Genomic DNA, 16,933 nt, shown 5'->3' with positions numbered 1-16,933 from the left:
CTGGCCTCAGTGTCAACACACGAAAAACCTCAGCAAAACCTGCTTAGTGGTGCAACACTGTCCCTTCTCTTCGCGTGATGGCTGAAGGGGGAGCAGGTTTGCCAGCACGGCTGAGAGCTGCTCCAAGGTGTGGGTATGCATCCCACCCCCCAGCCTTCCCTTTCCATAACACAAAACTGGGAGAGGTGAACAGTATGAGCAGTCTTTACAAGGAAGACATGGACATGCTGGAATATGTCCAGAGAAGGGCCACGAGGGTGATCAGAGGGCTGGAGCACCTCTCCTATGAAGACAGATGGAGAGAGTTGGGGTTATTCACTCTGGAGAGGAGAAGGCTCTGAGGAGACCTTATTGTAGCCTTCCAGTGTTTGAAGGGGGCCTACAAAGACCTGGGGAGGGACTTTTTAGGATGTCAGATCAGATAGGACCAGGGGGAATGGTTTCAAACCAGAGGAGGGTAGATTGAGATTGGATGTTGGGAAGAAGTTCTTCACCATGAGGGTGGTGAGACACTGGAACAGGTTGCCCAGAGTGGTGCTGGAAGCCCCATCCCTGGAAGGTTCTAAGGCCAGGCTGGACAGGGCTCTGAGCAACCTGATCTAGTGGGAGGTGTCCCTGCCCATGGCAGGGGGTTAGAAATAGGTGATCTTAAAGGTCCCTTCCAACCCTGAAAATTCTGTAATTCTATAAACACTGCTATGATTCCATAGACACCAGAAGAACAATCTGGGTGATGATTATAGGGATGAGTTTTGTGATGGGGCTCTTTCATGCACTGCCCCCAACAAACATTTCCCAAGGCTCAGTTGCACTGGTCAAATCTCATCGGCTTTTAGAGCAGCCAAGCATCATAGTGTGGAATTTCCCTTGCAGGGATATATCTGAATGGATATGGCATTTTTCTTTGTGGCTGTTAGGTTTGTGCTGCCCAGCCAGGAAGGCTCACTTCAACTGACCTCAGGATCCTGGTCACACACAGACATATGGACACACAGTCTATGGAAAGAGACATAAGTACAAAGGGGTTGATGTGAGGACCTCCCTGGGCTGCTGTGTGGCACACACCCAGCAGCTGGGGCACTCCTCCTGCCTAGCCCAGGAGGAGAGGAAGGATCCAAAGGTTGGTATGGGTGGGTTAGGGGCTGCTGTGGTAGTGGTTTGGTTCCTAGCACAGGGAGGCTCCTGGGAACAGCAGGAAACCATTTCTAGAGTCAGAGCAACAACTAGTGAGAAGAAAAGTGTTGGGTTTTTTTGGGTTTTTTTAATCTGAGTTAGAAACATAGAGACCGTTCTGTGTTTTCATGTTGCAAACTTCCAGCTATTATTTGAGTATGCAGTTCTTCTAACAATGTATGATTGATCTGATCATTTGTGGGCAAATCCACAAATAAAAACTTCAGTTTGCATCAGCTGCAGTTTTTAAAACCAGTTTCAGTGAGTATCAAGAAAGAGAAGCAGGGCTGAAGAAGACCACATGCCTCATCAAGGCCAGTCCTGACCAGCTCTGGGCTCATATTGCAGCTCCCACCACAGACCCCAATGCTTCCAGTAAACAACCTCTGCGTTACAACTATTGTGGGATATCTTTCCTGTAAAATCTCTGCTGGGACATTGTCCAGAAGTTCACTCAGAGTTAAAACCCTTCTAATATCAAGTTTGATTTTATTCACATGTAGGTTCATCACCTTATATATTTCTTCTTTTCTCTTTGGTATTTCTGCAGAACTAATTAATACAGACTCCCATCCTCCTTGGTTAACTCCACGTTGAGCTTTCTACAGTCAATGAGCTCTCCATGCTTTCCACAGTCCCCTGAGGCCACCAAGTCCCACTGTGCCTGTCACAGATGGGGGCTTCCTGGCTGGGGAAAGTGGGGGTCATTGACAGCGGTCACATCTATCAGGTACTGGGGGGCTCAGCCAGTGTCTGGGAACTGCTGTGGTTGCTCACCTCACCCTTGTCACCTTGCATGGTGGCAGCTGCGTTGCTATTCCGTGGCTGACCATCCCCAGGGGAGCACCTGCCAGTGAGGCTGCTGCCATAGATGCTCTGCTTACTTGCCTTTACCTTCCCATAATAACAAATACTGCCCCCCCATACATATGCAGTACAGTAACTCTGGCTCCCTTCAGCATGAAAAACCTGTCACCACTTGATGTCAGCAGAGGACTTTGCAGAACACAGCACAAAAATGTGGATCTGCAGATTTACTTTTTAAAAACAAGCTGTTTACGTTTTGCATTTTGTCATAGAATCATATCACATAATAGTTTAGTTTGGAAGGGACCTTAAAGATCATCTAATTCCAACCCCACAGCACAGTCAGGGACATCTTCCACTAGAGTCCAAGCTGCTCAAAGCCCTATCCAGTCTGGTCTGGAACACTTCCAGGGGAGGGCAGCCACAACTTCCTTGGGAAACCTGTGCCAGAGTCTCACAATGACACAGTGATTAATTTCTTCCTGATGTCTAACCTCAGTTTCCTCTCCTCTGGTGTAAAGCCATTACCCCTTGTCCTGTCACTCTGTGCCCTTGTCAAAAGTCCCTCCCCAGCTTTCCTATAGGCCCCTCTCGGGTATTGGAAAATGGTTATAAGGTCTCCCTGGAGCCTTCTCTTCTCCAGGCTGAACAACCCCAACTCTCTCAGCCTGTCCTTATAGGAGAGCTGCTCCAGCCCTCTCATCATCTTTGTGGCCCTCCTCTGGGCTCAGTCCAACAGCTCCATGTCCTTCTTGTGCTGAGGGCTCTAAAACTGGACACAGGACTCCAGGTATAGTCTCACAAGAGTGGGATAGAGGTGAAGATGTGCTGGCCACACTTCTTTTGATGCAGCTCAGGATATGGTTGGCTTTCTGAGCTCCAGGGCTGCCTTGCTGGCTTATGTTAATGTCAATTAAGGAACTCTTATAGATGTAAGGTAATTGTTCATATTAGGTTAATAGTAACAACACAGCTATAGAAGCTGTAATCTCATCAGACCTTATTTTACACAAACCTTTTTTCTTACTGTGTTTTTTTGTTTTTTTTTTTACAAAAAATTCCTTGACTGAGCATCTGTGTCCTTGGGAATGTGTGTTCCCATGTGTTCCTGTCTCCAGCTCCCAACTGCTGCCGACTCCAGGAGTCCAGCCTGGACTTTCCTAGGGCTGTCCTGCAGCCTCGGTGCTGCCCTGCAGCCTCGGTGCTGACCTGAGAGTTACTGGGGGAAAAGGGAGGAGGAACGTGGTATCATTTTTCTGTATATTTGTTTATATTCAATATTTTTTTCCTTTTTTATCATTACTGTTTCATTAAAGCTGTGTCATTTAGTTTCCACATAAGCTTCTCTCCCTTATTCTCTCTCCTTTCTTTATCAGAGAGGGGGATTAATAGAGAGCATCTCTCGTTTGGTTAATTGCCAGCCCAACATTAACCCATGACAAACACAATGTCAGATACGAAAATCTGCAGTTCCAAGGATGGAGTAACTGAATCAGTCAGTGCTGCTTTAGCACCTGGTTCCCACGGAAATTCTTGCCACAGCCGTGCAGCACAGCCAGGGGATGCTGCAAGTGTGCAGACCAGCTGCTTGGGCAGTGGTGAGGCAGCCATGGGGACATGCCAATGCCACCTCCCTCCTGCTGCATCCCCTGGCTGGCTGTCAGCCCTGCTGCAGCAGGGGCAGATGTCCTGAGTAGCTCTGTCACTGTCACATGCTTTTGGGAAACACACACTTCAGCCAGCAAAAGGGGTCAGCGATTATTTTCCAGAAAATGTCACCCCCATGCTGAGCAATAACAAAAGGTTATGACTGGGCTTGCAGCCACATTCCTCCCTAGGGATGTCCTCCTGATGAGTGGCACTTGAGCACTGAGGTTAGTTGTGTGTTTTGGATGCTGAAGATGGTTGAAGATGAAGGAGACTGTGGTGCTCCTGCCCCATGGCAGGAGGTGCAGGCCCACAGGAGCAGCTCCATCCTCCTCTCTCCTCCACCTCACTTCTGTGCAGCCTCTTATCTTTGTGTCAGCTCTCCACAAGAATCTGGGGGCCCTGAGATGAGAGAAAGGCCACTACTGCTTGCTGCTGCAGGGCAGAGAGGAGGGGGTGGGTCAGGAGCTGGGCCCAAAGGAGCAGGCCCCTCCAGCATCATCATGAACTGTGCATTATCCCACCTTGGTCCTGCATGTCTATTGCCAGACTTGCAGCTCTGGCAGAGCAGGGGCAGAAAAAAACAGGAGGATGTGTTTTTTCTGATGTGCTTAGAAATAGGTGAGTTGGCTGTTAGGTAACTGGTGATGCTCAACTCACTGGAAGTGAGGCAATAGAGGGCACATCCCAAGCTCCCCTGCTCTGAGCCATCTGTGCTGCAGGTGGACCAGTGATTTTCTTGCTTTCTGCCCCATTTTGCCTTTGAGGCAGTCCTCAAAACCCCTCTGGCTTCTTCTGTGCCCTCTCCTGGCTCCAGGTTACCCAGAGCCTCAGCTGGTAGGGCAAGAAGGTAGGAGAAGATAAGAGAAACCAGTGGACTTGCAGTGCTGCAGAAGCCCACCCTGGGCGATGCATGCCCACTCCTGGGTGGCACAGGGAAGCAGATAAAGCTGCTCAACCCTATGTCCCTGCCACCACTTTTGCTAACTCTCCATGGCTATGACAAGCCACCTCCTTGTTCTCCACGTCATCATTTTCTATGCAGGTCACTTATCTCTCACCTCCTGCCCAATAAACTGGGGACAAAAATCTGCCCCATGCCCTAAGTGTTGATGGGCACTGAAGCACTGTACCTTTGCCTGAGGAATAAGGGACTGTCACCAGCCACCTACCTGCCCACCTGGTCTGTTCTTCCCCATAGGGAAGAGCCCTGGAGAAGATCCTGTACTCAGTGCTGGTGAGGACACACCTCAAGTACTGTGTCCAGTTCTGGGCCCCTCAGTTTAGGAAGGAGATTGAGGTCCTGGAGCAGGTCCAAAGGAGGGCAACCAGGCTGGTGAAGGGACTCGAGCACAGACCCTATGAGGAGAGGCTGAGGGAGCTGGGGCTGTTCAGCCTGGAGAAGAGGAGGCTCAGGGGAGACCTCATCACTCTCTACAACTCCCTGAAAGGAGGGGGTAGCCAGGTGGGGGTTGGTCTCTTTTCCCAGGCAACTCTCAGCAAGACAAGAGGGCACGGTCTCAAGTTGTGCCAGGGGAGGTTTAGGTTGGACATTAGAAAGAATTTCTTTAGGGAGAGGGTGCTCAGACATTGGAATGGGCTGCCCCAGGAAGTAGTGGATTCTCCATCCCTGGAGATATTTAAAAAGAGCCTGGATGTGGCACTCAGTGCCATGGTCTGGTAACTGCAGCAGTAGTGGATCAAGGGTTGGACTTGATGATCTCTGAGGTCCCTTCCAACCCAGCCAATTCTATGATTCTATGATTCTATGCTGGCAAATCACAGCTATCGCTCACAGCTCCAAAGAGATGGAAAGGGCACAACCCAGGTTTTACAGTGGTTTAACTCAGTAACTCCTCTGTCAGAGGGCTGATATATTGTGAAGCTGTAGGTAATTCTTTACATAGGTTATCCTTTACGTAGAGAATAAAGAGATAAAAGCAGCAGATTCAGGAACAAGGGAGAGCTTTTTCAAATTAAAGAAGAAACTCCCTTGCAGACAACTGTTTAGACACAATAAAATGGGAATGCTTCCCCCAGCACAGACTAGACACCAGTCAGCTTAAACCAGGTGAACATGGTCATATGTAGTCTTGGTCAAGAGCTAGCAATGAGCACCACAAGCTAATTCCATTTACATGCTGATGTACACTCTGCTCGTATGAAGCATGTTTATCAGCATCCATGCTTATAAGCAGCACAGCTCTTGGTGTGTACACAAGCTGCAGAAATTACAGCTGAAATTTGCTGGGCTAGCAGACAGGAAAATATTAATCCTTAGGGTGGTTAAAGCAGGTTATTATGCAGTTAAATGCCTGGACTGTTCACCACCTGCAGAAAAAAAGATAAAAAAAGAAAAAAAATTCTCTTGCCAAATCCCAAGTGCATCACCATTTCCAAAAGCTGGAGGAACTTGCAGCCATTTGGGAGCAGCATCAGCACTGCCCTTCTGGTTTGGTTACAAATTGCAAGAAACCCTGGGGAAGTGGTCAGGGAGGAGAAATGTAACCCTGAGGAGCTCTGATTCTCTCTTGTGGATGCTGCACTCGTAACAGGATTTGAGTCTAGCCCACAGGGTTGTGCAAGTCTCCTGGCAGTCTGGCAGAGAAAACAAAAACCATCTAGGAACTACACTGACATCTGCCCCCTCTCTGGAAGTGAGGTTGGACAGGACTTTGAGCAATCTGATCTACAGAAATTCAGGGGGGTTGCATGAAAAAGTCTCTTCCAACCCAAACCATTCTATGGGTCTGTGATCTCTGTAGATGCAAGCTCTGACATTTTCTCTATCGGTGCACACATTGCTAAAAATAGTAATTGTTTATATTTCCATTATTAAAATGCATTCTTTCTTTCCACCATTGTGTTTCTCTACCTTTTTTGCCCACTTTCATCCTAGAACTCCTTTTCCCTGCAAAAATTACAACCAATAAAACAGGGCATGGAACATCCAGAGGTGGCAGAGCAGGGGCATGGACAATGCTGTATCACTTGGGCTGCTAGATAGGATTTCAGTGATGTTTCAGGGGTTTTAGTGAGGTGGTTAATTTTGCTCTGAGACAAACAATATCTTTATCTCCTGTGACAAACACAGAAAAATCATTTTGGAGTCCGTGCTATTTGGATGAGGTTTTTTTTTCCCCCCTGTTCCTTGCTTTTTCTGCCTGATTCTCTCTCTGAAAGTTGTGGGGCAGCCCTGCAGCTGTGTCCAGATGTTGTGATTTAAGGTGTCCCCATGACCATCTGCTCACTTCCTCCTGCAACAGACTCATCAGGAGGGGAGACCTGACCTGACCTCAGCTGTGTCAGTGCAAATACAACACCAAAAAGCTTCCACCCCCAGCCCAGACAGCTGTGACCATGTGGTAGAAGTGGCTCCTGCCATTAACTTCCAAGCTCTAGGAGAGATGGACTCTGTGGTCTTGTGCAACCAGGACACTGCTGGATTGGATTTTGAAAACTGACTTCTGCATTTATGACAGAGAAAAAAAAATTCATCCATGTTGAAAAATGATGGCAAAAAGTCTTATGCAGGTTTCAAAGTAAATCATCCAGGATGAATTGAGTGAAAGCTCTGACCCCTCTGAGGGGACTCAAATAGCATTTAGGCAGAGTAGAGGTGACATGCTGTGTGCCTTGGTGTGTATCTCAAGTGAGAAATGCAATGCTCTGTGCAATTAAGTAGCTGAGGTAAGTGTCCCTATAGACAGAATTTGTTCTTACCTGCTACTAAACATCTGAGTAGGTTGATGACAGAATTTCATGCCTGGAAATGCAAACCTGAAGGAGATGTTCAGGTGGCTGATTCCTCTGAATGCACATTGAGCTTAAAATGGTGAGGAAAGCCCACTAAAGATTTCCATGCCTTTTTTAATCTGCTAGAAATAAACTAGAAACACTGCAGAGCTGGGGCAAGTAGTAATGCAGGACATTAATGGATGGCAATGAGGGAATGGGTCAGCAAGTGCAATGTTCTCCTTGTGGTCCCTGGGATAGGTCTGATTTTTATATATCTGGTTCAGCTCTCTCACAATATATTCAGTGTTGAAATATAAAGAGATCCCATGGGCAGTCAAGCAGGGGTAAATCCTGTGGAGCAGTGATGCCAGGGAGTTGCATGTGTAGCCATCTGTTCCTTGAACACCGTGACCTGGGATGTTCTGTCACTGCAGGACTGAGTTAATTTAGCAGTTCTGAAATTCAGGAGATGTGTCAGAGAAAACCAGGTGGGGTGGTGGGAATTAAAAATGGAACAGACTCCAGTGTGTTTTTGCTGAGTTTTTTGTAGGGGAACAGGAGAGTGACCATCTCAGGGCAAATTTAACAGCCATATTCCTTTCAAACTGATCCATATTCAAAATGACCCCAAAATGGAGACTTTCATGCTTGCACACTGGATATTGTGAAGCCAAGGAATGAGAAAAATATTGCACACTTTATACCATAATATCATTTGTATCATCTCTCTTTTCGTTTCCTTGCAAAATATGTACTGACATACTTTTTAAAGTACATGAGAGAGTACTTTCCTTTTCTGTAGAGACTCAAACATCTTAATATCTAGTTCACAATTTTTGTGTACCAGTGAGGTAGCTGAAAGACAAGTCTTTTTTTTTCTTCTGGATTGAAATAAAGCAGACAGACGATGTCAGGTTCAGCTGATCAGACATTCAGGCTTTTCATAGTCTTGAAGGATTATTTATCTTTCTAGATTTCAAAACTCTTCAGCTGTAAATAATTTAAATAACTCTTTATATAAATGATGACAAATAACAATATTGTAATTTGTAGGGCATGCAAAACATTCATTTTATTAGAGCCAAAATTACAACATGAATAATGATGGTGAAGAAACTATCTCAGAAGGTGATCAAGAAAACATCATAACACCAGTGATTTTACTGATGATAAAGCAAGTCTTTCCAATTCAATGAACTTTATTTAAGCACTTATTTGATTTAGTGACATGCCTGGTTATTTAGATTAATGTGGATACGTGGGTGGCTTTCATGTTTTCTAGCTTTTTCTGTGTACAGATAGATAAATCTAGAAAAACACATAGCTTTTCTAGAGGCTTTTAAAATGCTGTCCTACTCAGATACTGTCTTTCTTACTCTGATATTATCTTTGTCTGCTTTGTTTCTATAAAGGAGGTACTACCACAAAAAGGTTGCTAGTTCAGCCTTGCAATGAGAGGGGGCTTATCAGTCCAGGCAAAACCTCTAGTAGACAAGTTTAGGTTACTACTGCAAGAGCAGAATTAAATCCTAGATTATCACATTTGAAGAAGTTTCACTGTTGTCCAAACCCAGCAAGCTCTGTTTGAAGTCCAAGCTCACTCCTGAAAACCAGGTATTAGCTCATGAAGGCAGAGATGACGTCTCTTAAGGGAAGTACAAACTATCAGAATTTTAGCAAGCATGTTAAAAAGAGGAAAATATTACTTAAGGATCAGATTGAATAAACGTCAAGCCCTCAAGAGTTTTCTGTCAAAACACTTCTTACCCATGGCAGGAACTTTGACAAGTAGGTGTACACACCATATTTCCTTGGCTTTCCACACTCTTCTCACCAGCTGACGATACCAGTAATAAAGTAAGTGCCATGGTATTGGGTTACATGGGGGCCTCCTCCATCTCCGTGGCAGGCATCTTTTCCATCTTTATCATAACCAGCACAGAACATGTTTTCTGTGACTGGAGTACGAAGGGCGAGCTTGCAAGTGTCCCTGTCCACATAAGGGATTTGAAGCACTTTCATTCTTCTGACAGGCCTCGATCCCAAATATTCTCTCCCAAAGCCGCTGACAATTCCATATGTTTGGTTCATCAGAACATCATTAGCAAAGTGCTCTTCTGGAAGGCATGCTGGGACAACATCCTCAGAAAATGTGATAGGTTCCTCTAATTTGAGAAGGGCTATGTCGCTGTCAAAAGTTTCTGTATCAAATTCAGCATGTGCAATTATTTTTTCCACTCTGTGCACTGCTCTACTTGGCTCTTCCTTTTCCTTGTCCACCATCCCTGTGTCAGATTAGTAAAGTAGCTGTTAGTAAGACAGTACCAACAAGTATAAACTGCATCTCAATAAGAGAAGTGACCAAAGTTCCTTGTACTTTGACAAGGCATTGTCTTGTACAAATAAAATAGACCAGTCCTGTATCCTGATGATGTAGCATCTCATATGCATTTTGGAGCAAAAATGCCAAGCAAGGAGAAGATCAGAATTTTCCTATCGAAATAATGGTCTCAGTGAAAGCACTGATACAATATTTTGGGCTTCATTACAATATTCCCAATGGTACTCTTACAACCAAAAGCCTGAACACAGAAGAGAAGGATTTTGCTCCTCTAATTTGTAGAGCAACATAGTCAAACAGACTTAAAAGGGAAGTAGATAATAATCATCTTCCAAAACTTGAACATTCTGCATACAAAAACTTAGGAATTTAAATATATTTATTCTTTCTCAATTTGTATGAAGTCTCTTTGGGAATTAGACAGGCAATTGGATTTCAGGCACATTCAATATTTGTTCTACGACTGTAGGCTGAGTACAATTTTTATCTCTCAGAACACCTTTTTTTTCAGTATTTAGAACTTGTGATGAGCTACCTTTTCAGAAATTACAGTAATAAATATTAAATTTGAGGTTTCAGGTGTGAAACAGTCTCAGATTAGTATTTACATGCTGTCAAAATGGTTATTGTTAACATCTGACTGAGGCATCCGGAATTCTTCAAGGTTTGGCTAACACAGGAAATTCCATGAAGGTTCAATATTAGACCAATTTAACTGCATCATCTCAGCCTTACTTGCCCACCTACCTTTCCAGTTTGTACTTGGCTTCTATCATATACAAGCTACACGAGGCCAAGCCAAGCTTAAAGAAACTGTCCATTCAATAAACTTGAACATATATTTCAAGGGACAAGAAGAGGCAATGAGAAATAACATGAGGGTAAGAAGAACTCTAGCAGAGTTCAGTGTCTTGTATTTCAAGACTAAAACACAGTACAGTTTCTCATTTTTGTAGTGAAGGGCAAAATGAGAAGCACTTACCCACAAGAACCTGTAAATCTTTAGAGAGGTTAACACAAGATGCTCCAGAAAGTACAAAATACTCATTCAGAATTGTCCCCCCACAAAACCAGTCATCATCCTCCTCTGCTATCAGAACAGCCTGTAAAGAGAGAGAAGAAAGATAAAGCACAAGAACATATTTACAGCTAGCTGAGATTCAAGCAATTTTCTTCAAGCAGACAGTTTGATGGGTGTTTTATTTCAAAGGCATCCTCTGCTCAGAGAGTTACACTGAGCTGTAGACACCCCAGAGGGAAACTTGTTAAGACAGAGCTATTTACTGGCTCAAAGCTGAGTTTGTGCAAGGAGTTCTTTTACCAATGCACAGTTTGCCCAGGGAAGTTGTGGCTGCCCCCTCCCTGGAAGTGTTCCAGGCCAGGTTGGATGGGGCTTGGAGCAACCTGGTCTGGTGGGAAGTGTCCCTGCCCATAGAGGGGGGTTGGAGCTAGATGATCTTTAAGGTCCCTTCCAAACCAAACCATTCTATGAAATACGAGTCAGCAGTGTGTGCAGGTGGCCAAGAGGGCCAGTGGCATCCTGGCTTGTATTAGAAACACTATGACCAGCAGGAATAGGGACGTGATCATCTCTCTGTACTCGGCACTGCTGAGGCTGCACCTTGAATATTGCATTCAGTTCTGGGCACCTCACTACAGGAGGGACACAGAAGTGCTGGAGCGTGTCCAGAGAAGGGCAGCAAAGCTCATGAAGGGCCTGGAGCACACACAAGTCCTGTGAGGAGGAGCTGAGGGAGCTGGGGGTGTTTGGTCTGGAGAAGAGGAGGCTGAGAGGAGACCTTACAGCTCTCTTCAGCCACCTCAAGGGAGGTTGGAGTGGGGAGGGAAACAGCCTCTGCTCCTTAGGGAACTGTGATAGGACCAGAGGGAATGGATGGAAGCTGCACCAGGGGAGGTTTAGGCTGGATATTAGGAAGCATTTTTCTCTGAAACGGTTGCCAAATATTGGAATAGTGTGCCCAGGGCAGTGGTGGAGTCATCAGCTCTGAAGGTATTTAAATGGCGTGTGGACCTGGTCCTTAGGGACATGGTTTAGTGGTGGGCTTACAGTGTCAAATGTTGTCAGTCAGAGATTGGACTGGATGATCTTGAAAGTCTCTTCCAACTAAAGACATTCTGTGTGTGTGTAATTCGGTGTGATTAAAAAAGCCTTTGCAAAAGTAAAAAGGAGAGGGACTAAAACGATTGAAAAGTTAATATAATTTTCTACTTCTAAAATGCGCCTGTTTGGGGCAAGCAGGCAAATTAGTCTAGTATTTCAAAAATATTTAAAAGTTAAACAGTTTTGATTATTGGTATAATTATTTTGTGTACTTCCTGTTATTAAAACTTTCGTAATTTGGAAACTGTGTGAAGTATCCTATATTAAGAATAAGAAATGCACAACAGCAATCTGGGCTTAAAATATGAGGGACATGATAACAAATATAATCAGACAGACAGAAGAATAGGCTAAGATTAATAATTGTTAATGTTCACTTTCTCTGAATCCAGGCAAAACGGATGGGTTTAAATTCAATGTCAGTAGTTATTCGCATATTAGATGACTATAGCTTACCTTTGGAAAATTAGCTTTTAGAAAAAAAGTAGAAAGGAGGGTTGTTTTTTTTCACATGGGGCAGCTGACATTTGACAGTAAGCACATGAGATATAACTGCAATCATATTATGTGATTCCCATTGTGCTTGAGGACTCTGTCTTGGGAAGGGGGAAGTTTCTTGGGGTCCTACTTGTTTGCACCTGTAGGTGTTCATCACTTTCTGGAAAAAAGTGATGAAAAAAGACACCAGTTTTCACCAATGAAAAACCTGACCCATTGCTTTATAGCAAAGCCTCCTAAAGCACGAGATGCCTGTGGGAGAACCATGGTGAGAAAAGGAGAACCTGAACCCCATTGAAACCACTTGTTTTATATATAGCTTTATATATGCTGGGACATAAGTTTTGCAGTCTGCTCTGAGAGAATTCTGATTTGCACAGAATGTTTCTTTGAGCTATTTTTGCCACTAAACATTGCTCACAGTTGTTATTTAAATTTTGACCTTCAGCTAAGATCTTATTATCCATGTTGGTAACACCTGCAGCAAGCAATGCACAAAGAGTTAATATTATTCCTTGTGCTTCAACTGCACTGCAACACACCAGCATTCCCCAGCCGTGGTGAAGATGCAATAGTTCACCCCCACAGAATGAACTTCAAGTGTGACTTCTTACCCACAGGAAGGCAGGTTTTGTTGTCACTGCCTAGGGCATAGCCAGCAGCACAGGAACACACAGCTCCCTCATCTTCAGCTTTGCAGAACTGCTCACAGTTCCCGTTGTTGACCTTGCATGCCTTTGGTAGGACTGCAACGGAGGGGCCTTTATAAGAAGGGTAAAAATTCAAGGTGGTTTCATAAAAGCACAAGCAGCTCTCAAAATCTGGCTTGCAAGCACTAGTCAACCCCCTCACCATTTTGTGAAATTCTGTGCAATTCCTGACAAACGCCTTAACAATAATGTAATGACACTTATTTAAAAACCTGGTAAGCTGTTAACATTAAGTAGACAAATTTTATTTTATATTTAATGCTGTGTTTCCCAGTTCTAAGTAGCAGCTCTTTGAGGACAGAGGAAGGGATAATCCATACTCACCCAAATGGCCATTGTACTGAGGCAAAGATGAGCATGGCTGTGGGTAAGAGGCTAAAATCAGCAATAAATAAATTTTCAGTAATAAATGGTGCATAGGACTCTTGATAGATCCTTGTGATATTCCTTTGCCATCTGTGTGTGGTTCATACTACTCACCTTAGCTTAGTCCCTGGCACTGGAAGATGGCAGGCAGCATGGAAGAGCTCCTCCCAGCACCAGCAGCATGAAAGCAAGAAGTAACCCATCTTAACAGATGCTGCCTAACCTGTTCCTAGAGACTAATGATGAGACTCCATAGTGCACCCACACAGCCTAATTGGGTCCTTACCAGGCCCTATAACAACTCAAAGGTTTCCTAATATCTAACCTGAGTGTCCCTCAGTGTCATGTGATCCCACTACTTCTCGTCCTAGCTGCTCATCCTTGTGGAAATAGAGAAAACTTGAGTTCATTACATGGTTTACAAATTTCCTTGATTTTTGTATTGTGGGACCGAGGGTGAAATTTTGGGTTTGTGTTTACTGAATTGCCTCCTATTTCTGTTGGACCACTCCAAGTTTCCCAAGATAGTCCTGAACTCTCATTTTGACTTATGGTTGTCTTTGAAATCTGGAACAAGCTAAAAGTTCAGTGAGTAAATACTCTGTTCTGTCTTGCATGTGTATCAGTGTGGAAAATGCCCAGTATCACAGGTCCTCAGGCCCACCTGTCTGGAGCCTTGCATTCCATAGCACATCATGTTTATCTGATTTTATTTACTCATTTGCTTTCCTGGTTTTGTTTCAGGATAGTTGCAACTCTTTTATACAGATCTAAATTTTTCTATACTTTCTTCTGGATGTTAGGTTATGAAGGAGCTCTTGATTTTAATGAATCCTCCTGTCCTTTTGTCACCTTGGGATAGTTTGGACATGTGCCTCAAACACTTTGGGGTTTTTTGTGTGTGTGTTTTATAAGTAGACAGATGTTTCTCTCTGTTAAAAGATACATTAATTTTATTCTCTTGTTCTTTTTCCTTTACTTCTGTCATGAGCTCTGTCATTTTACAGTTACTTTTACTGAAGTTGTCTTCAGTCTTTTTACTGTCAGACACTTCTAGTCTGCTGATGAAAATCAAATACAGGTGAGTGAACACAAGATTGCTTTCTACATGCTTGTATGAGAAAATCTTCCTTGAAACATCCTGAAGATTCTCAGGGCACCCCGTATCCCTCTAAGTACCTTTTCCACTTCATCTCTGGGATGTCAAAATCTGCTTCTAACTCCCAGCTCTTGTACTGTGAATGACTCAGGTGTTTTTTAAATTGTGTCCAACCAGTCTTCTGTAATCACCAAATGACTTTTACAGCAAAATCAAACAACAAAGTATGTATCATCTGCAGCATGATTCACAAGCTTACTCTGTAGAGAAGCATCTCAGGCTCCAACCTCAAAGACAGGTGGGGCACCTCCTCAAGTGGAGATGGGATGTTTCTCTTGAGACTGAGACGAGCACAGTGGGTGATGGTGTGGGGTCCTGGTTCCCCTCTGCACTGTTAAACCTGTCATTCATTTTGTTACCCAATTTCTTATAAATGGACAGTAATGGTTATTTAATCATGACATCTCTTGAGGACATGAAGAATTGCAAATGGTTTGTGCTGTCAGTTTGAAAGCTCTACATATTGACATATTCACCCCATATTTTATATTGACAGGACTGATTCAGTCCAAAATGGCATTTCTCTAGTGACTAAGCCCTGGATATTATTGCACAGCAGCACTCAAATAGGAGCAAGGTGGGTGAGAAAGCCAAGCTACGAAGTTTTCAACCACGTCGCCCTGGTCGACAAAGCACAAATAATGGCAAATAATTACCTGTGTGGTTTAGAGAAAGCAGCACAAAGCCAAGTCAAAGCAAAGGCTGTACCTGTCTGCACCATCTGAAGGTAAAGGAGGACAACAGAAAGAAGCCAGACTGTCCCACGGTGCCCTATCATTGCCATCCTCCAAGCTCACTGTTGAGTTTCTCACCAATTTGTCTGCAGGGCTCTGGGGCAGCTGGTAAATAAGAAATGCTGCACCGTTAACTCATGAGAAAACAAAACCTCTAAGAGCAAAGCCTGGGCTCAGTGTCAGCGTGGGACAAATGTTGACAGAGAAAAAAGCCACTGTGCTGCAGCAATGCCACCCTGATGGCTTGCAGACACCTGGGGTGAGCAAAGCCTGTGGGCAGTGGGGAGCTGGGTTTGCCACCCAGGCTGTGTCACCTGTGTATTTGACACTCCTCAGGAAGAGAGGAGTCCATAAACCAGGGCAGGTTCTGCCTCAGCAGAATAACATGCAGTTGCATGGGGAAACTTGGTTATGGTACTGAAATCCAGATACCAGCCCACCACTTGGTGGTCTCCTCTGCAGAACCATGGTCTGTGGCTATTCCTTTTCTCCCTCTCCATTTGTGGGTGGCTTTACATCTTCAGGAAATATGGATGAAGCCTCCCTAAAGAGTCTTACTAGACAGGCAGCAAGGAGGTAGCAGAAGTGATCTGGCTGTGATTGGTGTCCCAAGACAGGCAGAGCAACCAGAACCACTGCTTTGGCCTCCTGCAAGATGGACAGAAGCAGGAAAGAAGCTTGGAAAGGGAGAAGTAGCTCAGGGCACCAAATTTGCAGAAAGTGTACTGCAGAGATGTTGCCTTTCAGCTCTGGCAGTTGCCTTAGGAAGCAAGTAAAGCATGGAGCTAAACAGAACAAGAGAAATAAAGAGGGAAATTTGGCCTTTAAGGTTTTGCACAACATTTTGGGTTCTCTTATACCAAAACACTGTAGTTTGAAATGCTTTGGGCAGGGTGAAATTTATTGTCATGCTGGAATCCAGTGTAACTGGGAAGCAGGTATCCTATATAGATGCAGTAAGATGGATGGGACCCCCGGGACACAGAGAATCCAGTTTCTATCACAAGCACCAGGCCAGACCATACTTCTGCAAATTCATCTATTTCCACCTTATTCTGGATGGATTTTTTTTTTTTTTTTTTTCCCCTTTTTTTTTTTTTTTTTTTTTTGGCTCACACCACTCAACAGGTTCTCAGCTGTTGACAGGTCCTGGTTCCTGGGGCCCAGGCTATAGAAGACAACCCTGTCAAGTGAGTCACCTGTATCAGGGAGCAATAAAGAAGAAGGAAAACCTTTCCTGTTATTTCCATGCCAGCACAGGTCACAGCTCCATGACTACAACAGTTCCCCATTGCTTGCATGGGTCACCTGGAAGTACAGAAAAGAAGGGCCAGCCAGGATCACCCAGCCCAGCTCACTGAGCCAACAAGGGTCTAATTTACCTTGATTATTCTTGGTGTGTTGGCCAAGGCTCCAGCAAAAGGATCTCCTGCCTGGATTTTGCAATCTGTTCAAATTTCACTGTGTGAAATTACCCCAAAACAATAAGTCTACATTGAAAAGAAGTGTGCTTTAGTTCTTTCTTTTCTTGCAAGGCCTAGAGCTGGTTATGGGCTTTGGTAGGAGGCCAAGATGCAAGCAGATATTCCACTCATGTTGTCTCAGCATAGCAGAGACACTTTTGTTAAAGAACAAGGA

At 44.4% G+C, this 16,933-nt stretch overlaps 1 protein-coding gene across 1 annotated transcript; it reads right to left on the bottom strand.

The window, feature by feature from the left end:
- Positions 1–9,025: 9,025 nt before the first annotated feature.
- On the bottom strand, positions 9,026–15,417 carry LOC139791748 (coagulation factor X-like). Its single transcript, XM_071734349.1, has 4 exons — positions 15,270–15,417; positions 12,913–13,072; positions 10,689–10,861; positions 9,026–9,650 (listed from the first exon to the last, which is right to left on the bottom strand). Exons 1-4 carry the CDS (start codon positions 15,343–15,345, stop codon positions 9,196–9,198), a joined length of 864 nt encoding a protein of 287 aa, XP_071590450.1. The 5' UTR covers positions 15,346–15,417; the 3' UTR covers positions 9,026–9,195.
- Between the last annotated feature and the right edge of the window lie 1,516 nt (positions 15,418–16,933).

The sequence above is a fragment of the Heliangelus exortis genome, chromosome 1 (genome assembly GCF_036169615.1).
Source record: "Heliangelus exortis chromosome 1, bHelExo1.hap1, whole genome shotgun sequence".
Lineage (NCBI taxonomy): Eukaryota > Metazoa > Chordata > Aves > Apodiformes > Trochilidae > Heliangelus > Heliangelus exortis.
The sequence above is the reverse complement of the archived record's forward strand: the minus strand, read 5'-3'. Positions and strand labels throughout refer to the sequence as shown.

Bases quoted from the DNA above. Each gene is read 5' to 3' on its own strand.
- LOC139791748 (XM_071734349.1), bottom strand. From the start codon at position 15,345: ATGGCAATGATAGGGCACCGTGGGACAGTCTGGCTTCTTTCTGTTGTC. The intron at 13,073-15,269 runs GTACAGCCTTTG...CCTCCGTTGCAG, and splicing joins CCTTCAGATGGTGCAGACAG to TCCTACCAAAGGCATGCAAG. The intron at 10,862-12,912 runs GTGGGGGTGAAC...TGCTTGAATCTC, and splicing joins TCACACTTGAAGTTCATTCT to AGCTAGCTGTAAATATGTTC.